The sequence below is a fragment of the Periplaneta americana genome, chromosome 14 (genome assembly GCF_040183065.1).
Source record: "Periplaneta americana isolate PAMFEO1 chromosome 14, P.americana_PAMFEO1_priV1, whole genome shotgun sequence".
NCBI classification, from domain to species: Eukaryota; Metazoa; Arthropoda; class Insecta; order Blattodea; family Blattidae; genus Periplaneta; species Periplaneta americana.
In genome coordinates, this window is record NC_091130.1 from 111,480,128 (window position 1) to 111,507,307 (window position 27,180).

Below are 27,180 nucleotides of genomic sequence, written 5' to 3' on the forward strand. Positions count from 1 at the left end.
GTTATTATCGTTGGTAAATTATATATTCCGTCGATGCTCCTGCCATCTACAGGAAAATTACTTGAAAAGGCGCCAAAGCAAATAATTTCAAAATATCAGACATACAAGTTACGAAAAGGACATTTCTTGATTTTTTTTTAAATCCGCCCGGACCCCAGACAAAAGAGGACGTCTGATCATCCTATCAACACATGCACAAATATTTCCACTTTCTGTTTCTATCTTGAACCTTTTGAAATAGCTACCAAACTAGCCATGTCCAGATAAGAACTGAGTAAGAACAAAGTTTGGTTGCATTAGCTTAGAATTTACTCTATCGTAAATCGTAGGAATGTATAATTCCATAGTTAAGCTCCCTTTGTGCTGCGAATGCGATTACAGTTGAACTACACTTTTAAAAAGAAGTTGGAAATACTTCTTCTCATTGTTTCTCCTCCATTTCTGTCCCCCCTTCCGTCTTCTCCTAAACATCACGAAATCCCCATCTCGTCATTATTGTTACAATCATACTTTTTAAAGAACTACGTAGTTCCAAGGGCCTATTTTCTGAACCCAACATCTAACACTGCTCATAACAAGATTCATTAGTTTGTGGCCAGCTTGGTGAAAGATTATCCCTTAACATAAGCAAGATAACCGCTTCCGTGTGAGAAGAATTTCCCACTTCCCTTTCTGGTAACAGAACTCCTATCAGTTCGCTGGGTAATACGAATAATCCACAGCGGTTAAGATGATAATTTTTAAATATTGTAACACAGTTCGCTTCCGATCACTATTACTTCATCCATCCGACGCTGCATAATCTTTGCGGTCAGTACATCGAAGTTAAACAATACTGAAGAACGTGAATAAGTGACTGCAGCGATAGCCGCCATCGAGCGCTGTCATCCGGAAAAGTGCAAGGCCAGTTAGCCATCCGTCACCCTGACCGTGACCAGTGAAAGTACTGCAGTGGCTAGCCTTTCGATTTCACAGCTTTCACTCGCTAGTGTCACACGCCCAGCAGAACCTGCGAGCTGGGTAGCAGGTACAGTTACAATGCAATGCCCTGCCAAAATGACGTGCGAAGGCGTTTTGTATGCAAGCGAAATCGATGGTGGATGATCGGGTGTGTTCAAGGGAAAAGGACAGAGTGGACATTACCATAATAGTACATTATACAACGAGCCTATAATGGTAGTAATTAAGACGCGAGTGTGTTTATGAAACGAGCGCAAGTTTCATACGACTTTTTATGCTCGACCATATTTCTAACTTGAAATTGTTCATAAGTATTCATATTATTCTTATCTGACTGGGGAGCGGAAGTGACCTTGTGCAATATCTCCTAAATTGTGAGATGTGCGCAGACGCGAAAGTATTGATTTTTTCGAGGATCAAATGTCATTGACCTTGATATAATCTAGAGAGTAAAATGAACATTAATCTTGATATAACCTGGAAATTGATTTAGACATTGAAAAACGAGATGACAAATTGAATTTATTTGAATATTATTTAAAATTAACGCTAATTATTATAGTAACAGAACATAACCTTCTGCGACAATATTGGATTTCCAGCCTCCGTGACATTTCGCTAGTTGTCTTTCGATTGCATATCCAAGAATAATCGACGCTTGCGCTTTCATATTGCTTTCTGATTGGTGGAAAACCTTAACTTTAATGAATAGGTGTACCTTAATGATGTCCATTAAAGGGCTGCTACCAGGTGTATAATTACTACATTTCGGCATGGTCGAGCATAAATTTTATTCTAATAATACATTTTGCTTAATTTCGTTTGCTTTGAGCATAGAATTTTCTAGGTAAGAAACTTTGTAAATACTCTTTTATTCAATTTCAGTACATTTGTACCTTTCGTATATACGGTAATTGTTAAATATTTCATAATCTTATCTACGCGATATATTGTATTGCAAAATAAATAGGTCATTTCTGAAACTGAACATGTCCACTGAAACGGAAATGAGAAATTAAGGAATAGTATGGACATTACCACGAAGTGAAGAGAAGCTGCTAGAAGCATTTGAAATGTGGATATGGAGAAGGATGGAGCGTGTGAAATGGACAGACAGAATAAGAAACGAAGCTGTGTTGGAAAGAATGGTGAAGAAAGAATGATGCTGAAATTGAACAGAAAAAGAAAAAGGAATTGGTTAGGTCGCTGGCTGAGGATAAACTGCCTACTGAAGGATGCACTGGAAGGAATGGTGAACGGGAGAAGAGTTCGAGGCACAAGAAGATATCAAATGATAGACGACATTAAGATAAGTGGATCATATGCGGAGACAAAGAGGAAGGTATAAAATGGGAAAGACTGGAGAATGGTGGGTTTGAAGTGAAAGATCTGCCTTTGGGCAGAACACTATTGTATGTATGCTAGTTTAAAGAAAATTATATTTTTTCGTTCACTTAAAATGCAATGTGAGAAGAAAGTTCCAGTTAGAGAGATAAGAGAACATCCAAATGCAATCAGGAAATGCACTGTGAAGAATCGAGGTTGATGAACTGCGATACAGACAAGTTTCCACGCATTGCTGGGAGGGTTAAGTGGGTCAGATGTGAGAGGAATACGTTGCTCTGCACACTATTCTCTATCGTTTGCACTTCGCTAGATAAAAGAACGTGTAATCGTTAACAATAGACAGTTCCGCTCACTAAGTTGAGAATTACAATCCTTTAATGAACACTGAAGCTCATTTCAATTACCTGCATTTAAGGGACTTAATTTCTTTTCGAAGAAAGAGTTTACAGATATAAATTGAGCACTACACAAAGACAGTAGATACATGAACAAAAAATATATAAAGCATGCATTTTCATAATTTTCTGAGAATGTATTTTACACCATAACTTCTTTACAATATTACTACCGCCTCTTATTATAGTCCGAGTCAGCTTACTTAATATCCTAAGGCCCGGTTTTATAAATATGGTTAATCTGAAGATTATATTAAACGTAAGTTAAACCTAACCATGAGGTTAACTCAACGTGTTGTATTACAGAGTCTCGGTTAAGTTAAACCGTAGTGGAATACGATTGGTATTACTGCTAGGAAAGAAAAGAAGACTATCGCAGCTGCTTAATTATATTATTGATTTAAAACAGGCCTGCACAAGGTTTGAGCTCTCCGAGCCGGCTCACAGCTCATGAGCGGAATACAGATATTAGCTGCGCTCTGTATAAGGGTGGACTGGAAGAAGGGGTGATCTTGTACAAAATATACACAAAAGGAAGTACTATTACGAGTGTTTATGAAATGAATTCCCGTTCAGTGTTTGCAAAACTATCTTGGACTATTATTAATTAAGTAAGAAATATTTATTTTACAGAAATAATAGAAATTCTGTAGCTACTTAAATGTGCAATATCATTTTGTTATATTTTTATTTATCAGTACATCAAAACTAGGTTTTATGCTGTTGGCAGCTGAAAGGAACAGTAGCCTACTGATCGTAATGAAACATCAGTTACACATGTTCGATGTCTGCCTTTATTAAAGTTGATTATAGAAAACAGTTGCTCACAAATATAAATGTTGAGCCAAACATGGCAATCATTTTCACAACCAGCCTATGTAGTAGTGGATATTATTGCTAATGTTTAGTCTTGTAAAACTCAACCAGGCTAGTAATATTATTCAAACGATCTTTAGCCCTTAGTTCACATTGAAGATCAATAAGTTCGAGCTGTAAATCGTTAAATGTTAAATGTTATGTTCCGTGTTTTAGATTCCTCCATACTGTACTGTAGCAGTAGGTAAGCAACGTGAAACAGTTACTGAGAATAGGCCTACACACTGCACTCCACTAGACAGCTGAGTGGTCGTTTCCCTCTCCTCTACGTATAGCAAGTCTATGTCATTCTGACGTATCTTCCTCTCCGTTTCGGCGAGCGGTAAACACAGCTCTCCCGCTCCGAAGGAGCGCGCGCGCTCGTTGAGCTCTGTTTGTGCAGGTATAATTTAAAATAACCGACGCTCATGGAGAATCTTCATTAAGAAACATCTCTGTTCTTCGATATCAGAGAGAGTATCTTAAAAAAAAAAACTATAGAGGACCAATACCTAGTACTTCAGTATGCTTGTCAGACTTAACCTCACATAGTTTCTTAATGCTGGCTACCAACGTTGTACTCCCAAACACAAAGCGACCAAACTAAACCTTGCATGACCATCCGCGACGTAACTCCATACAGAATCAACTGAGTAATGAAGTAATAATATTAGTGTGCGTATTTTATGTGTTCCTAGAATATTTATGAAACAGAATTCAGTCAAACAATACAATTATTTTTATGATTCTAGCAAAATTAGGTAATATTAATTAGTGTGTTGATAAATCAGGCCCCATAGTAAATCTTACCAGGAGACTGTCTGCCACACACAGTACAATGCTCAATAGGTTTATAGAAGATTTATGGGCACCTTCGAAATCTTCGATCGTTTTCAGTATGCCTACTACCAGAGGAAAAATAGCGCAGCGTAACTAGTAATTGACACAGAGATTCAATAGAATGTTTTCAAAAAGAGATCATTTATCTTTTCAAATAACCTTTAAATTCAATCCCTAAAACAAATAATTTTGCACTTTCTCATTTTTCTGTTGCATGTTGTATCCGAGTTTCAATTTTTCGAAAAAGGTTAGGACTATAAAGTCTAATTCTGAAGGTTAGGACTTCTGTTTAAAGCATCAATCTGTTTTAAAACTTATATTCATTTATATCATCTGCAATATCCATGTGTATTGCGGAACCGCCATCTTGTACTGTTGCAGTTTAAACGGCAGAGAACTGCCGATCAAGTTAAACTCAAGTTAACTCAAGATTAACTGGAAGTTAAGGTTCATAATACGAAGCACAACGAAAAACTTCAGTTTAAACTGAACGTAAGGTTTAAACAGCGTTTATAATACCGCCCCTAAGGGTAAAACCTAACCATTTTCCCATAATCTATTTGTTTTAGTAACCTAACTAAACGGAGCAATATTTTGATTCAAGCATAGCAGTGCTCAGTAGAAGTTCCGGTGCTACCCTGAGTTGATGTAAACAAGTTGATGTAGTTAAGTTCATAGGTTCGGTGTCCGAAGTTCCATCCCTAATGATCGTAAATATTTTAAAAGTCCCAAGATCTTCTGAAAGCGAGACTAATGCAGCTTTCAATGGGACAATGGAACTCTACAGAAATCTGTTAGCGTTTTAAAAGGAAACAAACATCCGAAAGCTTGATATAAAAAGTAGGTAATATCTGGACACGGTTGGGTGGACAGACGAGCGCAGTGAGAGAATTGTGCAGGGGGAACCACGCATCACCTCTCAAGCACACACCCATCTAGTTACAACGTTTCACCACTCTTGTTTATCACGGCTTCATGCTTCAAGTTAAGTTCATTTTCATTCAATTTATTATAACGAAAGAATATAGATCTGTATTTTAGAATACTTTTTGGCCGATCGTATTTTTTTAACAACCTTACCGATGTTGTTGGGAGGTCTTGTAAGTTAAACGTGCAGTAAGTAAATAAATAAAATCAACACAAACTTGTATCTACTTACTTAAAAGTAACGAACTATCAGCGTCGCGTATTACTGTATACTATGAGGAAGTACTATTAATGTATTATTAATTATTATACCTGTACTCTTTCTAAATGAAGTTATTGGAGTGGAGATTTGTAAGAAAACAGGAATTAATGCAGATAAGACAGCGTGAAAACTAGAGATGAACCAAAACTACCTGCCGCTCTCGCTCGCTGTGTTCGTTGCATTTGTCTTTCGAGTCTCGGCTCGTCATTCTCGCTGCGCTTCGAGTCTCGCTCGTCATTCTCGAAATAGCATTTGGTCGGCGTGGAAAGATTTCGTAACTTTGAATAACATACATCATTGAAATAAATAACACTATAAATGTTTAAATGAGACAAAAAGACAAAACAGAACAGCATGTTAGTTATCAAAATGTTCTGGATCTATTATATGATATTACCTATGGTCATATAAATTTAAAAAAAAAATGCTCAAATAAATTTGCATTTCTAACATAAAATATGACATTAATATCTTTTACTTGAGATTGCACACTTGACCTCAAACATATGAAAAAAAAACTCTAAGGGTGCTATTCATAGACATTTCGCTAGCCCGGGCTATGAGCGTGCTAAACAGGATTCATATCATATCATATCGCTGACACTGGTGTATGAATACAAAAGCGTTAGTTCGCTGATCATCCACCGAAAGCCTGCGCTAAGAATGTCTATGAATAGGGCCCCTAGTCTTTTAATAAGGGTCTAGTAATTAAATAAACACTGGAGAACGGATTATTATACACTGAAAGGTAGAGATGTTTCAAATAGGCTACTTGATTGTTTATACATATGTAACAGTTGCCAAAGCAAATAAAAGTTCAGACAGGTATAAATAACTGCTGACTTCGGGACTTGATCACAATATCGAGTCTCGGAAGACTTACAACTAGTCTTTACGTTAAGGACGCGACGTAATACAACATTGTCGTGCGGGTTTTCACAATCGCCGCCGAATAACACATATCGACAAATACAAATAATAACAAATGAATGACGCCTATCGACAAATAACAAACTTCGACCAGATATGAAAATGCTAGCGTCCAAAAACAAACTATTTAAATTAAAAATAATTAATAATAATTTATCTTTTATTAAGATCGGCCAAAAAATAGTATGCAATAGACCTCGTCTCGTCTTCTCTAACTTTTCCTCGATTCTGTTATAATTCACTTACCACTCTTGTATCGTATGGATTAATCAAACGAAAGCAAGTATGTTTATCGTTAACCCGCGAACGGAAATTCTGTGTGAAACTGGTCCGATCTCAATTTTATTGAGAGAATGTGCGCGCTTTTACTCATGCTTTCATCTAACGCGACAAAACAAAATTCTGCTTCGGAGACTGTTGCTCTGGGTAGGTGTCCATGTAACATAGCTTTACGTAGGCAGATTCAGGTCGTCGGAAATCATGTAGGCGACTCCTATTTAGGCACGTGTAGGAAGAACTGCCTTAGGATAAGTTTGGAAACAAGGAAACGCCGCTCGGGAACAATCTTATAATTTTACAAGTGGAATTTACATATAAAGAAAGTATTCTGTTAAATCAAGTTAGAAAGTTTAGAATGTAATAGGAACTGTTGTATCTAATCACATTAATTAAATATTTTCTTAACGTTTCTTTTACAGCGTCTCAAATTTTCACTAAAAGTAGGGATTATATTCCATTGATTTGCAAAACATAAACAAAATAGAGCTATGAAATTATAATTGTTCAGGGTCGTACAAAGATAACTTTATGTCCGATTTGACTCTCGATACGTTTCTGTATTGCTTGTCTCCGCATTTATTTCCCCCCCCCCCCGAGGAAGGGTACTTCTCTTATTCTTCATACATTCTACCTTTTGTGTGTGCTAGAAACATGGTTTGTTCAAACGAGACTATCTTGTTAGTAGACCTTAGGTCCTTAAAAATCAACTTCTAGGACCTAAAATAGGCTCTAAAATTATCAAATAGACACTGAAAATAGAGATTAGACAACTAAAAATTCAATTTTAGGCAATTAAACACACTATTTTATGCATCTAAAATGTGTTTCTATCCACTGAAATTAAAATAACTACAAAAACTCAATTAATTAGTGAGTATTAAGCATTACAGTTAATATGGGAGGAATGATAGTAGGTGGAAGAAGAATAAAGTGTATCAGATTTGCTGATGATATGACGTTTTTAGCAGAAGAGGAAATGATAGGCTACTAAAGGATATGCTACTGGAGCTAAATGACAGCTGTGAGCAGTATGGGAAGAAGATAAATGCCAACATAGGTCATAGGAAGAAAAGTAAAGTAGGTAAACTTGCGAATTCTAAATGAGGCAGTAGAAGAAGTGAACAGCTTCAAATAGGCCTACTTAGGGTGTGTTATAAGCAGTAACATGAGCTGCTGCCAAGAAGTCAAAAGGAGATTAGCAATGGCAAAGGAAGCTTTTAATAGAAAAAGAGCATCTTCTGCGAACCTCTGGAGAAAGAACTAAGGAAGAGACTAGTGAAGTGTTTTGTATGGATTGTGGCATTGTATGGAGCAGAAACATGGACATTACGACAAAGTGAAGAGAAGCGACTAGAAACTTTTGAAATGTGGATAAGGAGAAGAATGGAGCGTGTGAAATGGACAGACAGGATAAGAAACGAAACTGTGTTGGAAAGAGTGGGTGAAGAAAGAATGATGCTGAAACTGATCAGGAAGAGAAAAAGGTACTGGTTGGGTCACTGGTTAAGAAGAAACTGCCTACTGAAAGATGCACTGGAAGGAATGGTGAACGGGAGAAGAGTTCGGGCAAAAGAGGATATCAGATGATAGACGACGTTAAGATATACGGATCATATGAGGAAACAAAGAGGAAGGCGAAGTAGGAAAGATTGGAGAAAGCTGGTTTGCAGTGAAAGACCTGCTCTTGAACAGAACACTGAATGAACGAACGAACGAACGAACAAACGAATGAAGCATTACAGTATACAGTGACAAAACCAGTAAAAATTATTGTGGTTATTTTTGTTATGTGTTAAATTATGAATAATAATTATTAATGAATTCATCGGTGTCATTGCTCTATTGCTGTTCATACAAAACTATTCATATTACAATTAATTATTTTACCAGTGAAATAACACATTATTCATAATTGACATTGCAATACATAACAAGGATTTTCTCTAAATTTTCTGCGGTGAAACTTGTCCTTTTCTTATACAGAACCATTTTATGGATAGGAAATTTATTTTCAATGATACCCAAGTAATGGGTGCAAATTTAAATCTAGCAATATTCGCCATGCTAATTTCTTAAGGGTGAAGTATGCATCCATCCCTTTCATCACATTTCTACTGCCTGCTCAAGTGGCCAACAAAACAATTTTTTTTTTAGGAATTTCTTCATTCCTACAATCCAAATACTGTATTATAAGACTTTTGTACCAAACCCACGCCATAATTTTCAACACTTTTTTTTTTCATTGCTGCACGAAAAAATTAAAAACACATATTAACAAAATAGAGATAGGCCTATGCATTTTTAGGCTCTGAAACCTTGAAATATTTCGCAATGGAAAAAATAGGTATTTTAGGCACCATAAACACCTTCCAAAACATTCATATTTTATATGAAACTGGAAGATGTTTAACTAGTCTTAGTTATCCCTGTAGAAAAAAAAATAAGCATTTAACCTAAAATCTGAGGTCTACTATAGCTAAGTAAGATATTTTATACTTCGCTGCCCTTGTCTATTCCAAAGTAAGAAAAGACTGGAATTAGTGGCTAAATGTTTTTATTATTATTATTATTGTTATTATTATTATTATTATTATTATTATTATTATTATTATTATTATTATACAGAGTGATTCAAAAGTAGCGTGACATAAGACATCTCCGTTATTAGTGTAAGTACAAAAAATTATTTCAAATAAATGTTTTAGATATTGTTACGTGTAGTTCATGTGCAAAATTTAAAGAAAATCGTAAAAGCCATTTTTGTCAAAAATTGCAACATGTTCGCGTATCAAGTAAAGTACCAGTTTGGTTAGCCCCTTCAGTCCTGAATTTATACTAAAAAGAACTGGAAAAAACTGGTCACATAATCATTCTGGGGATCCAAAAATCCCAAATCAATTCTTCACAGAAAATCAAAATTTGGAGCAATTTTGACCCCTGGAGCCCCAAAATTTTAACTTTTATTTTTAATTCAAGTATATAAATATTTCAAAAATAATATTCCCCATTTCTATCACACTAAATTTTTCAAAATATTTAAAAGTATCGAAGACATTCCAAAAAAGGAACAAAGTACAGTATAATGTACATCAGGCCTGCAGGGGTTAGGGGAAACGCATACAAAACTTAGGTGTCACATCTCTGGAGGGTACGAAACTTAAATTAGAAATGTGGTTTCTGGTTTGGGTCGCGCGCAGGAAAGAAGAACCACAAAACGAACGTGGTGATAATGATTGTGATAATTATGGAGATGGCGATAAGAATGAGGATCACACAGCGATTACTAAAATATCAACGGAGGAAGTAGTGTCGCAGTGATGATGTTACTCGTAGTTTTCAAACTTCGTAATACGAAATAATCTACATTATTTGTTGATTCAGTATTTCTAGTTATGCATTTCTTAAAGGAATACTTCCATTATAAACTGCTTTGTCAATTTTAAGTTATAATATTTCAAGTTTAGTTTTCTTCATAAAATTAGTGTAATTTACCTATATATATATATATATATATATATATATATATATATATATATATATGTCGTCATTATCATAATGTATTTAATTTTAGTTTTATCCTTTAAATATGCAGAAATTTGACCCGAACAAATGTAATATTTTAAAATTCATTTGCAGAACGAAAAGTTACATTTATTGGGATCAAATTTCTGCACATTTAAAGAACAAAACTAAAATTCTTTCAATTAGTTATTATCATAATATACTGCTCTCTTAAACTGAATGAGCATATTATTAATTAAATCAATGGCTTTCCCAAAACACGCTATAAAATATCTCACATAAAACAATTTTCATCTCGAAAAGGAACCAAAAACGAGGAAAATTATATTAAACTTTTTTGTTTGAAATATCTCAAAGAAAACCCCCAGAAATTAATGACATTACTTACTATTCATCCCATACAATCGTACGATTTTGATCTCTTGAAAGTGATACTCAAAAGTAAGTCTCGATTATCTTCTAATTAAACGTGTAACAGCCAAACAAAAACAGAGATTTCGACCATGAAAATTTCCTTAGTCGAATTTTACAGATGTCAGTCATTGTGCTACATGCGACAGAGATGTTTAGAAAGAACATCGGAGAAATGGAGTATTGAGGACAAAGCAGGAGGAGGAGGAGGAGGTGCGCCGCTTGTCACTGCCATGTTAGTCCTCAGAGTAGGCGGTAGAGAGAGCTCGCGTGTAGCACGTCACGGGAAAACAAAAGTGAAACTATGGGACTTTCGTAAATAAGATCAGTGTAGAATATTAATCGGAACATCTTAAAATGACAGACTAGCTGACTTGTAAACGAAAACCGTTAAAATTTAACATCTATCGAACACAATGAGATCAAATAAAAGTGATTACACTACGTTCACTTTCTCCAACGCATTTAATCCAATATTATGAATACAAATTTAATCTACAAGGAAGTAATATGCAATCGTGACTTTCTTGGCGTTGGTCCAACATTCGTAAATGTTTCTATTATACAGGTCTGCAAAATTAATGGTCATAAATTTTTTTCTAACAATTTATGCTACATTTATGGTTTCTTGGGGTTCTAAATCCAAATCTGAGCTCAGATTTTCTCTATAACGTACAATTTTTCCGCAACACGCATTGGCACTTTCAGAAATGTGAATGTATCGTTATTGAATTTAATATGAAAAAGTGATGAGGTGAAACATGTCCTATGGCAAATTTAAAGGTATACTTTACAAAAACTATTAGATTGTCATAATTAACAACTCACATTTAGACAAATGCGTATACCATCTTTTTCTCTTATGGTGAAGTTGCGTTTGTTGCTTTTCCTCTTGTGTGAGATTCAAGAGATGTTTTTGTAGCCAGTGTTTTTGTTCTCACTGACTGCTTCTTCCTATGCTGTTCCAATCACAAGAGAAATAGGGAACTTAGTATACCCAGCCCGCTGACCAAGAAGCATGCACAACTTTCTCAGATCTCCAAAGATCATCCAGTTATGATCTTTATATTTTACCTTTGTAAGAACCACTTCAAGATTTTCATAAGTTTTTTTAAAGTTTACCAGATGATCAACAGGTAATGAAGTATATTTGTTGCCATTATTCAAAAGCACTCATCACTGCCTTCAGATTTCTTTAGAAGAAATCGATATTAGTCTCCAATCTTTTACTTCGTACTGAACATTAAACTTTTGTATCAAACCATGAATATCACTGCAGTAATACTAAGGCACTCTCTCATGAAGAGCAGGGCGTAAATTCCTCTTCTCTACTCCTGTACCAATGAAGAAATGTTTCTAGTGCCAGCAAATTTATTTTAATCTGGTGCGTAAGAGCTCAGCTTTTTCCTTGGTAACCATAAATCTCTTATAAAATAATTGAGTTCAGATTGGTAAACTCTTCATAATTTTCACTCTCTACATCGCACAGCCTTCTAGATTATGTTTCTGATCCTCATCAACTGGTTAGAACAATATTTTACTTTAAAGTACTGGATTATGTATGCAAAAAACACTAGTACTTACATGAATAATATAAAACATAAAATATAGTTTTGCGTAAAAATGGTGCGAGATTTTGTAAGTCCATTTTTATCATCATCAGCAGCATCATCATCATTATCATCATAATCATCATGATATTCCTTTCAAAATTTAGACGATCCTATCTGTTTCGTCCTCACATTTTCTTGTCATCTCTTTCTAGGTCGTCCTCTGTCGCGGCATTCTGAGGGGCGATATTTAGAGCTTGCTTTAGGATCCGGTTCTCTTATAGGCCTATTCTCTCCATGTGGTTAATCCAATCATCTCCGTATTGCGTTAATTTATGTGTAGGCTACAGGTCATTCGTTATGTCGTGAAATCAAACTGCATTCGTGCGCCGTACCTCATAGTAACAACCTTATGGTGTGGGTAAGTGAGCTAGCTGCAAGTCGAAGCATAGCAAATGAGAGAAGTTTCCCAGTTCACTTTTTCCTTTCCCTTCCGTGAGGGTAGGTTTCACGAGATACCGAGTGGTCTTTAATAACAGGTGGAGTTCATAAGCGGTCACACGATTTCCAAAACTAGTAAAAATCCTGAGGCTTTTCGTGGTTTTTCTGAATTCTTCCAGGAAAATTCAGGAATACTCCTCTATGATAGATTGAATTCTTCCAACTTTCTTCGTGTTCGTCGTTTCAAAATTATATTATCTCTCATTTCCTGAATAATCATCGCAGTTGAAAGTTCGTTAAATTAAATAATAATAATAATAATAATAATAATAATAATAATAATAATAATAATAATAATAATAATTGGGCATTTTCTTTTTCAGTTTAAGAATTATCTCGGTGCAGAAATGAGGTGGATATTTCTTCTGGCCATCTTGGTGGCCTTTTCTCTTGTGGATTGCGGGAGCAGAGCTGAAAGCAGTGACTGGGCCTGGGGTAAAGGACGAGAAAGCAAGGCTTCCGACGCAGGTAAAACATGAACAATAAACTTTACTCCATATAGGTCTATCTTATCATTCTTTATGCTCGACCATGCGAAATGTAGTAATTATACACCTGATAGCAGTCCTTTAATGCATGTCATTAAAGTACACCTATTCATTAAAGTTCAGATTTTCGATTATTCTCGGATATGCAATCGAAAGACAACGAGGGAAACGTCACGGAGGCTGGAAATCCAATACTGTCGCAGAAGGTTATGTTCTGTTACTATAATAATTAGCGTTAATTGTAAATAATATTCAAATAAATTCAATTTGTCATCTCGTTTTTCAATTCTAAATCAATTTCCAGGTTATATCAAAATTAGTTCATGTTATTCTCTAGATTACATCAAGGTCAATGACATTATTGTTCCTCGGAAAAAATCAATACTTTCGCGTCTGCGCACATCTCACAATTTACGAGCTATGCACAAGGTCACTTCCGATCTTCAGTCAGATACGAATAAAATGAATAATTCTGAATAATTTCAAGTTAGAAATATGGTCGAGCATAAAAATTCGTATGAAACTTGCCTATAATGGTAATTAAGACGCACGTATGAAAATTATGAAACTCGCTTGCGCTCGTTTCATAAACAAACATATTCGCGTCTTAATTACTATCATTATAGGCTCGTTGCATAATGTACTATATCCGCTTTACGTTATCTTGTAGTAATGTTTCAATAACTTAATTTCTTACGATCAGAAATTTCGGTACTTATTAGCTATCTACTACTACGTGTAAATTGATCTACAATGTTATCCGTCCTGTTTTTATGTTCTGTATTCCTTGGAATATGTAAAGTTTCTCCAATGTACAATACTGGCATATTCATACATGGGTAAATTCAGTGGTGAGAATGCACCTCAATGCCTTTGTAATCGGCACAATTTTCTTTTTAGGGTTCATTCATTCAGTGTTCTGATCAAGGGCAGATCTTTCACTGCAAACCCAGCTTTCTCCAATGTTTCTATTTTCTGCCTTCATATTAATCTCCGCATACAATCCATATATTTTACTGTTGTCTATCATCTGATATCTTCTTTCCCCCCGAATATTTCTCCCCTTCGCCATTCCTTCCAGTGTATCCTTCAGTAGAGAGTTTATTTTTAGCCAGTAATCCAACCAATTCCTTTTTCTCTTCCTGATGAGTTACAGCATAATTGTTTCTTCACCCACTCTTTCTAGAATAGCTTCATTTCTTATTTTGTCTGTCCATTTCACACGCTCAGTTCTTCTCCATAGGCATATTTCAAATGCTTCCAATCGTTTCTCGTCACTCCATGTTTCTGCTCCGTGAAATGCCACACTCTACACAAAGCACTTCATAGTTTATTCCTTGTTCTTGGATGCATATTATTCATGTGAAAAAAAAATAAAAACAGGCAAAGCTTGAAGATAGCGCCTACCTGGTATTTGAGAAAACAATTCCTGGACATACTCGAAATGCCTTCTATGAGAGAGGCGCATAACGTTAACAACATACTCTGCCACTTGTCTAAAACATTAGTGCATGAGGCTTGCCTTTTAGCATATACACTTTGGATGAAAACTCAAATTTGATCATTTTGGCACTTAGCCCCAAGCTGTTTTTGAGTTGACCCCTTCAATTTAAATAAATCAACAAAAGTACAGGCATATTAAATTCTGCAGTGCTCGGGAAAAGTGACATAAGTCAGTTTCCAAAAACCTCTTTTGATAATTTATTGACAACTTACGGAACATCTGCTCGCTTGGAAAAAAATACATAGGCCTAAGTATTTTTCCCATTACAATAATTCATACAGAAAAAAATCAAATCGACATAAACCAGTGTAAGTTGTCAACAAATTATCAAAAAAGGTTTGTGGAAACTGACTTACGTCACTTTTCCCAAGCACTGCAGAATTAATACTGTAGTTGCTCTCAAAATGTACTAAAGTTTAAATTTTGAAAAGAAACATAATCTGTCTTGCAGGAGCGGGGACCAACAGCTACTTGGTGAACGCGACAACAAATGCTGCGGAGGACGAGGAATCTCTGATCGACACGATCGTATCGTCAACCAGGCAAGGCCGCAACCTGCAGCAGGACGGCTACAACCAGGTGGCCGCCGATCCTCAAGTGAGAAAGGCAATAGAGGATGGTGACGATGCACAGGCTCGCCACTACATCCGAGAGAAGCTCTGTGACCTTGGACTCATGGCCGTATGTACTGACCACGCTCTATAAGTTTAGTTTAAGCACAAAGCGATCATTAAAAACATTTGGACGCTAATATTCTCCAGGTTTATATATTTCAGTCCTAAATCGTAAACAGTAGTTCCAGCCTGCCAGAAAGTGATTCAAAGAACAGGGAGAAAATATTGATTCAGAACTTTAAAGTTGGCAGAAAGTTCCTCTGAATCCCTTGAAATCTGTTTACGTTGCCTAATGGAATAATAGGCCTATTTATATTATATTCTGTAACACCACGGCATGGCGCGTCCTCAGGTTGCGGATAGAGAAGACGGCCTCCAGATATGGAGGGTAACTGCGAATGTATTGAATAAGCAGTCGTGGACAGCCGATAAGGGGTGGTCCTACAGTTTGCGAGTTGAGTGAAGAGCTAACAACCCATCACCGTAAAATACAGTTTGTTACGAAACCTCAACACAAGCGTAGGAATGGGATTGATTTTATGACGACCACAGCAAAGGAATATGGTTATGCGCAGAGACCGGATTTTAAAGGGGAAATTTTTCATCAAAAAAGGACAAAAAAAGAGAAAGTTACAGCCGAAAAAAGGACTTCAAAAAAGACTATATTACTCCCCAAAACACACTTCAGCACATTCATGGCACACATAATCTTAAATTCATCTCTTCACAACATAAGGAAAGTGTCGCATTTGATATAGTAAAAAAAAAGGACTACATTACTCCTTCAAAAGAGTGCCATTTTAATTTAAAACATACTTCATCACATTCATGGATACACATAGCACACTCAAGTATTTATTTATCGTTTCACATCATACGGAAAGTGTTGTATTGGATCACATTCAACATTTCAATATGTTTCAATATGATTCTGCCTCTATGAATGCAAAATTCTTTATAAACAAAAATGACCGCTCAACATCAACCCAAACCAGGAGTGAAATTTTTCTTTTTATCCTGAACTCTAAATCAGCACACTTTATTAGTTTTTCAATGTCTGGAATCAGAAGAAGAACGATATTTATTTTCGCTTGCTCAGGAAGTTATAGGCCTATCGGAAAAAATATAGGAAAATTATCTAAATGTTTGTGATATTCTGTCAAAAAAGGACCAAAATAAGAGATAGCCTATTTTAAAAAAAGGAGAAAAAAAGGGAGTATGGACTAAAAAAGGGAAAAAGAGAGAAGTAAAACCACATAATTTGGTCGGTGGAAGATAGTTTTGAACATCGTAATTAATTATTTCATGTTTCGTGTTGAAATAAAAAAAAAAAGGGATTCTCTTTAAAATTCGGTCTCTAGTTATGAGATTTGGTACATGGAATGTCACGAGTCTTTATTGAACAGGAGGAATAACATTACTAGTAAAAATTAACTAGCTAGATACAGAATAGACTTTGTGGGAGTGCAGGAGTTTAGGTTAAATGGGAATGATATATCACAAATATCAGATTACTCGTTGTACTGTGGGGAAGGAAACAATAATCACCAATTAGGAACGGGATTCTTTATTCATAAGAGAATCAAATCAGCAGTAAAAAGGGTCGAATTTATCAGTGACAGGTTATCGTAATTAGTAAGCCTACTTAAGGGTAGATGGTGCGATATTTCGATGCGAGAAACTGAACGTCTGTTCTAGCAGGACAGAATTATTAGTAGGGATTTGTGGTTCTCTTGGTCTCCCCGATCTAACTCCCTGCGATTTTTATCACTGGGGTACAGTAAAAATGCTATATACAAGACAAACTCATGTAAGTCAAGTTATGACACATTTCATAAAGAGGTGACAAATGCATGCATGCATACATACATTACATACATACATGCATGCATTACATACATACATACATACATACATATAGGCTTATATATGCCTACATACAGAGTGAGTCAGCCAGGGTTAGACCGGCGTCGGCGAAAAGTCGTATGCGTAGTAACTGCTGTGTCATCGCAGTGATCAGACCTCTTGCTCGCATACGTTTCGTGTTTAGTTATGTAAACACGTAGTGAGGGTGCAGCTGTATACCGTACATTTAGAGTGCAGTAGTGTGTCCATTATGTAATATAGCCTTGAACAACAAGTGTTTATATTCAAAGATAAACCACACATGTTAGGCCAATTATACAGTGTTCATAGATTTGATAAGAAACGTAAAAAATTATATATTAGTTATATGAACACTAATAAATACAGGGACATCATTTTATTTTTACTTCAATTTTTATTGTACCTGAGTTTTTGAATGTACTTCACTCCCACCCCTTCTACTAAGGAAGTTCCAACTCCACACAGAACCAAGACCGAAGATAGTAAGCAGTACTGAGTTACTGAGTACAGTACGTTCCAGAAATATGTTCGCGTTTTCCAGTGACGAAAGAGCTTTCAATATTGAATCATATTTTCGCACAGGTACTGTCCGTTTGCCTACGTCGCATCCCGATTTCCCCCACCTGCTTCTGCTCGCCCCTCTGTAAAAGCTGGGCTGTCTTAGCTCTTTTCTGAAAACATTAATTTCTCTTAGGAATTGGAAGTTTACGTAATATTATACAGCTGTTTAATTTAATTTAAATAAAAGGGCCTCGTTAAGTAATTAACTGTCACGTGATTTCCTCCCTTTCTACAATCCTGCGGCATAACCACTTGGACGGACAGTAGATAGCATGTCTGAGTAATTTTATATTTTCGGGTCGGGCAGAAGTGAAGATTGAATTTACAGTACGTAGAGTAGGTACAGAATTATTTCAACATGAGTTACTAGTACGAAGGACGAAATTGGCAATTGGAATTAGCTGCAATAGTCTATAGTGCGATAATATGCACAAAAGAATTGAAGTCTGTATCGAAATGAACGGCCACCATTTTCAAAATTGTGTTTAAATATTCATATTATGATTATTTTTCAATTTAACTTCTTTCTCTATATTGTACGCTAATGTGCTGTAGACAGTATAATATACACTGCATAATGAATACGTTCGCATGGATAACTCACTTCGTGAGTAAAAACACTTATTCTTAATACAGTACTGTACTTTGATTAAAGAAAAACCTAATGAAAATTATCAAACTCAAAATCGCGATATTTCCTAGTTTACGTAAATTGATGAACTACTTTTCTTCCATCCTATACCTAGTAGAGTGATTTGTGTTTTACGCCAGTATCATCGAACTCCAGTCTTGGAGGGGGGAGCAAGCGGTGTTTCCGGTTCTCTAAAGGTATAGACAAGTTAATATTAAAAATGTTTGTAAAAATAAAATGATGTCCCTGTATAATATAATTATTAAAGAAATTAGTAATAGTCAGACATGTTTCGGAGATGCTTCTCCATTCTCAGTGACTATTTACCACGACGGCTGGTTCAGGTGATCGAACCGCGTTTTTGCTTGGCGGTTCGATCACCTGAACCAGCCGTCGTGGTAAATAATCACTGAAAATGGAGAAGCATCTCCGAAACATGTCTGACTATTACTAATTTCTTTAATAATTATATTATATTTATTAATGTTCATATAACTGTAATATATAAATTTTTACGTTTCTTAACAAGTATTTATTTACAACTTTGTGAAATACAAATCTTGGATAACAGTTGTAACAAACTTCCGTCATTCCCTGATTCTCCAGAGCCTTCTAAAGCAATGATTTACAATTTAGTAAAGAAATTTCGTACAACTGGATCAGTATTGGATAAGAAACGAACATGTGTGAAGCGTGTTCTCACTGAGGAGATGTTAGATGAAACTGACCACTGATTACATCATCCTGCCGTGTAGCTCAGCAGGTAGGGGTGTCACAGGCTTCAGTGATAAGAGGTACGAAACAATTAAAATTAAAAGCTTACAAAATTCGTGTAGTTCAGAGGTTAACGGAAACCGATGATCAGAGCAGACTTAGATTTTGTATATGATTCCAACAGTCAGTATATGATGTACTACTTGACCCCACCTTAATTTTTTATAGTGACGAAGCATGGTTCCACCTCAGTGATTAAAAGTAAAGTTTACGCGAATAACCCCCATTCACTTGAGGAACTCAAACAAAATATCCGGCACGAAATTCGATCCATTTCGGAGAACGAACTGCGGCGAGTTGCTGGACATGTCTTCATGAGATGTGAGTCGACCTGGTTGGTGAGTTGGTATAGCGCTGGCCTTCTATGCCCAAGGTTGCGGGTTCGCTCCCGGGCCAGGTCGATGGCATCTAAGTGTGCTTAAATGCGACAGGCTCATGTCAGTAGATTTACTGGCATGTAAAAGAACTCCTGAGGAACAAAATTCCGGCACATCCGGCGACGCTGATATAACCTCTGCAGTTGCGAGCGTCGTTAAATAAAACATAACATTTAACATTTCATGAGATGTACAGCCTGTTATCACAAGGACGTAATTTCGAACATGAATTGTGAATTCGGCAAGTACATCATTACGCAATACTAACCGCAAAAGCGCGGAACGAATCCTCCGCATATGGTAGCTTCGTTACGTATGAATCAGCACTGTGAGTGCGGTTAGTTGTCTAGCCCTGGCTGGTTCAGCCTGTATAATACATACGAGCATTGAATCTATTATGAATTGTAGAAATAAACGTAACTACTTATTAACATAGCACTAGCCATACCCATAGCTCAGGCGGTAGGAATGTTAGCTTGCGCTCGGGAGTGGGTTCTTGGGCTGATTACGTGGTTAAGTTTCTTCCGAGGTTCTCCCCAACGTTAAGGCGATTGTCAGATAAGCTATGGCGAATCCTCGGCCTCATCTCAACAAATACCATCATGCTGCCACCAATTCCATCGACACTACCAAGCCTATTAATTGAAGGGTTCAGAGCCATAGTGGGCCAAGCGCCATTTATTAAAAACGGAGGAAACAAGGGTTAAAGTTAAGCGAATCCCATAGTTTAATGAACATTGACATACCGTTAATTTTAATGTGTATACCCGGTACTTTATCTTACTTGCTATATGTTTCCATTGAATTATGGTAATAACTTCATTTTAATCCTTGTTTTCTACGATTTTAATAAGTGGCGCTTGGCCCACTATGGTTCTGAACCCTTCAATTGGTATAGTAAGTTACATATTCAAGTAAAGAGAAACATACAACAAATTCCACAATTTGGGACATCTGGCCGAAATCTACGGCTGATCACTAGGATCCAGAATACAAAGCAGAGGTTAAATTAAAAATAAAATATGATTGCGGAGAGAATACGGAACAATGATAAATTTAAAAATAAAGTACAATTTGATTTCGGAGAAACATGAGATGAAAATACAATGAAGAATAATGAAATGAAGTAAAAAAAATTACATAGTATTATACAAGTGATTGTGTAAAATGGATAATCAATCTCTCAATACCATTAGACAAATTTTGTTAATGTCCTCATTAGAAAATTTAAGAGAGAGGAGAATGGTTTTGGTGAACTTAAATGAAGTTCCCCTAGCGCCAAAAAGAAATCCTTTCACTTCCCATGTATTAATATTCATTTTGTATCTCTCACTGAAGTGAGGAATACATGGGTTGTAAATACACTTCTCTTCATCGTTAACGTTATTGGCTTGTTGATCATCCTTCTCAAAACAGAGAGTGAGGTCAAGAATGAGGCTTCTTTGATTCCGGCGATCGATGGCTATAATGTCTGCTCTTCTCGTTGACCCATTCTCAGCCAAGCAGTGCACTTCTTAGTAAACCTCCCACTTTGCCTTCCGAAGAGTGGTTGCGATGGAGCTTCTCACTTTGTGGTGGCGATTGTTCCTCAGTAGTTCTCCTTTAGGGCAATAACCCAAAACATGCCCCATGTATGTGCGTGTGAATGTAAAAGTTTTAATTGTTTTTAATGGTGGTACCGTCTGTGTGTTACAGTGCGAGCCAGGAATTGAACCAAAGCGTCCCTACGTGCAGCCCCACGACTTGATCTACGCTCAGCCCGTCGCCATAAAGCCCGTGGGCCGCCCTATTCCAGCCCTACCAGTCCGCGGCCCTCACGGACCTGGATACGGCCCTCCCGGACCTGGATACGGACCTCCTGGACCTGGATACGGACCTCCCAAGCCGATCCCCTTCCCACCGGGCCCAGGGCCGATCTTCCGTCCGCCTCGTCCCGTGCCAGGCCCAATCTACGGCTCCCCCAAGCCCATACCTCCACCCGTGCATGAGCCCGTCGAGCACGACTACCTGCCTCACCCCCCGATCAAGAAGCCTGTGGACGTCGTAGTGAACAACCACGGAGGAGTGCAGCAGCACGTTCACCACCACTACCACCACAGTGAGGGGGGCGTAGTCAAGCCGTCCGTCGTGGTGGACCATCCCAGCCCCATAGTGCCCACGGGTCCTCTTTACGAGCCCGGTCCATCCTTTGGGTCCATAGGAACTGGTTCTCTGTACGGCACTGGACCCACAGTCGGTCCAGTTTATGGAGGAGCAACAGGGGGACCTATCTATGGAGGACCCACATTGGGACCAGTCTATGGAGGAAGCGGTCCCTATCTCGGGCAGGGATCTTTCTACAAGAAGGAGCTGTCCATCAAAACGCCACTGACAGGTGAGAAAAGACCCCCTTCAAAACCAATATTATCTTTATTTCAGTTACTACAAAATACAGTATATCTAAGATTTCAACATTTTGCTAATGCTGAAGAATAGCGAAAAATATAAAGCGAATTCTCTTAAATACACGGACATCGTTTTATTTTTACTTCAATTTTCATTGTACCTGAGTTTTTGAATGTACAGTAGAACCCCGATTATCTGACACCCTCTTAACCGATTGACGGATTATCCGACTGTCTTTCGCTCACACTTTTTTTTGTTCTTTTATTTTATTTTTTTTTTTTTTTTGCTTCGAAAACAAATGAAGTAGGCTACTACTGTACGTTATATTAGTACGTTCTTTTTCTAGACAGTGTTATTACAAGCCTTTACACTTCTAGTTTGGTCTACTGTTCGAGTTGCCGTACTGTACCACTCTATATAAAATGTATTCTATGAGTGTCAAAATAAAACTTTTGTGATAAGTATCGAAAATGCATATAATTAAGTGATTTGGGGAAAGAGAAACTGTGGCTCATCTCGCATCAGAATACGAGACTAATGTTACAACTGTGCGCGATTTAATAAAAATTAAGGTTAAAGTGTATAGCTAGAGTATGTAAATATACAACATGAGACCTCTACTATTCCTATCTTTCCACTTACAGTCATTAGGAATAGTTTCCTTGCCCCTTAAAAACACGTCCTTGACAACCGAACTTAAATTAGTGAACTTCTGATCCACTACCTAGCGGATTAAACACAAGACTACGGAAGAAATTACCAAACTTCGAGTATTATTAATTTCATTTACGAAAATATTTTATGGTACGGATTATCCGAGTTTTTCGATTAATCGTTCAGTCCACCCCCTTCATTACCACGGATAACAGACGCTCTACTGTACTTCACTCCCGCCCCCTCTACTACTAAACTTCCAACTGTCCTCCGCACAGAACCAAGGCCGCGTATGCAGTCAAATTCGCCTTACGGTCATAGAAAACAGTACTGAGTTTGTGAGTGCAGTACGTTCCAGAAATATGTCCGCGTTTTCCAGTGACGAAAGAGCTTTCAATATTGAATCATATTTTCGCAGAGATACTGTCGTCCGTTTGCATACGTCGTATCCCGGTTTCCTCCATCCGCTATTGGCGCCTCTCTGTAAAGGCTAGTGGCTGTGCTGTCTTAGCTCTTTTCTGAAAACATTCATTTCTGTTAGGAATTGGACGTCTACGTAATATTATACAACTGTTTAAAATAATTTAAATAAAAGGGCCTCGTTAAGTAATTAACTGTCACGTGATTTCCCTCCTTTCTACGATCCTGTGACATAACCACTTCGACGGACAGTAGATAGCATCTGTGAGTAATTTTATCTTTTCGGATCGGGCAGAAGTGGAGATTGAATTTACAGTACGTAAGGTACTCTTTTATAGAGTAGGTACAGAATTATTTCAACATGAGTTACTAGCACGAAGGACAAAACTGGTAGGCCTAATTTCAATTAGGTATAATAGTATATAGTGCGTTAATAAGCACAAAAGAACTGAAGCCTGTATCGAAAAGAACGGCCACCATTGTCAAAAATGTGTTTAAATATCCATATTATGATTATTTTTCAATTTAACTTCTTTCTCCATATTGTACACTAATGTGCTGTAGACAGTATAATATACACTGCATAATGAATAAGTACGCATGGATAGCTCAGTTCGTGAGTAAAAAAACTTATTGTTAATACTGTACTGTATTTTGATTAAACAAAAACCTAATGAAAATTATCAGACTCAAAATCGCGATATTTCCTAGTTTACGTAAATAGATGAAGTATTTTTCTTTCCTCCTATACTTAGTAAAGTGATTTGTTTGTACATTACGCAGTATCATCGAACTACAGTTTTGGAAGGGGGTAGCAAACGATGTTTCTGGTTCTAACCGTTAATCCAAAGGTATAGCCAGGTTAATATTAAAAATGATGGTAAAAATAAAATGATGTCTCTGTATTTCAATAAAACTAATAAGCATTTGGGGCATATGTATTCAAATTTGAATGCAAGGAATTAAATGCTCAATTCCAATTGTTTTGGATACAGGTAATGGTCTAGGCTCCACAGCCTCTTCTACAAACTACGCTGAGAAGTACCCCAGTTACCAAAATCCTAGAGTGGATGGAGTACGAGGACTGGGGGACTGCGTGTGTGTGCCCTTCGACCAGTGTCTCCCCCACGAGGTGGCACGCAAAGACGGCTATTACATCGATCCCCGCCACAATGGCGGCAAGAACATTGAGGCCATCACACTCGACGACGTAGTCATCACCGACGGAAATGGGACTGTCATTTCACGGCATGCCAAACGGGAAGACAGTGCTCAAGAGATCTTTGCAGAGGTAGACGAACAAGAAAAGACAGGTGAAGCAACAGAAGTGGTCACTACTACAGAAGTAGCTAAGGATGAAGCCGAGGAGAAGACAGAGACGCGCAAACGAAGAGAAGCTCCAGTCACCAAAGACGAGAACGGAAACGATGCCTCTAAGTCTAATGTACACCCTGTAAGTAGAAATCCATATATCAGTCTGAATGTTGCACATTATGTTACCTCTGTCCTCGGAAAGGATATCCAAAATTACAAATTCCAACATTTATTAATATTGTGCAAACCTAGCTTTCAGGTAAAAGCTCCCTATGAAGCAGGCTTGAATAATTGGTAACTTCCTAGAAGACGGGCAAAATCCAACATGGTTGACGAAAACTAGTAAAATCGATCTGCCAACTATGAAGTTCAAATGCTACCAAACATCACAAAATCAAAGACGGAAAATCAAACATATATTTATATTTTTAAAGAAGAAGACAATGAAAATATGTTTGATTTTCCAACTTGGATTTTTTTTGGTGTTTGTGGCATTCGAACTTCATAGTTGGCAGTACTTTTCTGACAGTTTTCGTCCGCACTTTACTCCCACAAATCATTAAAACACACACAAAAAACATAATAATTCATCACTTTTTCAAACAAAATTCAATCCTCATTGACGTCTTCAACGACAACCACTTCACTTCCAGTATATGACACAGGCTTCAAGGCAATCTAAACTTAAACCATGCATGCAGCAAAGAACTAAACCACAGAAACATAGTTTTCTCCTCATCAATCGTCACGATTCTTATTCACCAGCGAAAGAACCAAACCAAAATCGAAACAAATATAATACTCTGTTTATGTTCACACATCTGTCACGAAGATCATAAAATGATAAATTTTCAAAAGCTTCAGTCATCAGACACAATATAACACCACTCACGTCAAACAACCAAGAACAACTGACAAAGTAACTATCTATTCAAAATTACGAAAATTCTAGAACAAATGACAACTATAACTAATCAAATCGAAAGCAAATCACAAAAATCGTAAAATGATAAACTTTCAATGGCTTTAGCCACCAGACACAATACAGGCTAACACCACTCACGTCAAACAACCAAGAACAACTGACAACGTCATTACCCATTCAAAATTATGAAAATTTTAAGTCAAATGACAATTATAATCAATCAAATCGAAAGAAAATCACGACGAGACCTAGTATAAAAACCTGGAACTAACATATAAAAATCACTAAAAAAAATCACTAACATTTAATTCTAAATTTAAAAAGTTGGTAATACTTACTACACACAACCAGGTGCCCGTCTTCTATGAAATTACCCAATAATTTTGTGACGATGCCGTATATAGTTCCTGGGATAGCTCAGTCGGTAGAGCATTCGTGCGCTAAGCGAAGGGTCCCGGGATCGAGACCAGGCCCCGGAACAAGTTTTTCCTTGAAATTATTCAAGCCTGCTTCACAGGGAACTTTTACCTGAAAGCCAGATTTGTATAATACATTCGTTACTGTAAGTACGTTAACAGAAAGCCACAATTTATGTCAGACGGAATTGTGTGCACTCAAAGTTGGGTTCTGGCGTCTTGTCAGCCCATTTGAGTTGTGTTGATATAAAGAAAGAATTGTGAGGGTGTCGTGAATAGTTCCTGGGGTACTTCAGCAGGTAGAACATTCATGCGCTAAGTGAAGGAGTCCCGGGATCGAGACCAGGCCCCGGAACAATTTTTCCCTTGAAATTATTTATTAATATTGTATACCAACCGAGGTAAACGCGACTGTAATATCTTTTGTCGACCTAGGTGGAGGCTCAATATTACGGTGGCGCCAAGCCACGAAGTGCTATATCCATGCAGTATTAGTTAGTGATAAAAGACACTTTCAATTGAACATAAACTTATAAGTACTGGCATGGAAAACGTAAGACAAAAACTAAATAATTAAATTGGATATCGTTTCTGGTAATAAGATTATTTATGGGCCTATTAAGTAACAATTTATTGAATTATGAGCTGTATATATGCTTTATTGTTTAAAAGAATCCCCTGGTACTCATTTATTGTTTCCAATTTACATTATTTTAAAGTTAAATCTCTAACGCACTTGAGATTCTAACGCGCTATTACCTCATTGTAATTGCGCACTGTAGAGAAAATGTTAAATTCTATTATACATACGAACATATTATTACAGAATTGTTAATATATACTTCACGAAAGATGTAAGATTAAGGTTTGTATTTTTTTTCTTTTTATTTCCAAAGAATTTAAAACCCATAAATACGTTTAAATTTTAGAAGCCATATATATATATATTTTTTTTTTTTTAACATTACGAAAATAATTATCTGCTCAAACATTAAAATATTGCACATCGCTATGAAGTTATAAAACAAAATTTCCTGAAACTGAACAACGACATTATTTCTTTATTGTAAGTTCCGCGACTCTATAGCCCTTCAAGGGCTCACAAGCAAACATTCTGATGGGGGTAAACAAAAAAGTCATTTTTTTTTACCACGTTAATGATATCAAAGGAAATGCTTACACAATTTTTGGCAACTCGATCGCAATTATGAATGTCGTAAAAAAAATAGGTTCGCCAGGGGCCGTTAACAGAAAGAAAACACAATTTCATAGCAAAAATTTACTGGAATAGACAGCAATTGTTGAGCTATTTTTCAACATATTCGCCACCGGAATTGATACATTTGTCATATTATGAGATCGACAGAGAGGTGCAACGGCTGTCAAACGCTGGTTCCGATCCCTGGCGGCTGACTTCTACGACACAAGGGTACAAAAATTGATCCCATGGT

General features: G+C 36.8%; 1 protein-coding gene across 3 annotated transcripts in view; it reads left to right on the top strand.

Moving 5' to 3' along the window:
* Positions 1 to 13,105: 13,105 nt before the first annotated feature.
* LOC138713672 (uncharacterized) overlaps positions 13,106 to 27,180 on the top strand; it is a 37,801-nt gene continuing 23,726 nt past the window's right edge. For all 3 annotated transcript variants that reach the window (XM_069845940.1, XM_069845939.1, XM_069845941.1), the window contains exons 1-4: positions 13,106 to 13,247; positions 15,223 to 15,452; positions 21,311 to 21,989; positions 24,070 to 24,527. In XM_069845940.1, coding sequence (XP_069702041.1) covers positions 13,127 to 13,247; positions 15,223 to 15,452; positions 21,311 to 21,989; positions 24,070 to 24,527 — 1,488 coding nt within the window. In that variant the 5' untranslated portion in view covers positions 13,106 to 13,126. The remainder of the gene's footprint in view (positions 13,248 to 15,222; positions 15,453 to 21,310; positions 21,990 to 24,069; positions 24,528 to 27,180) is intronic.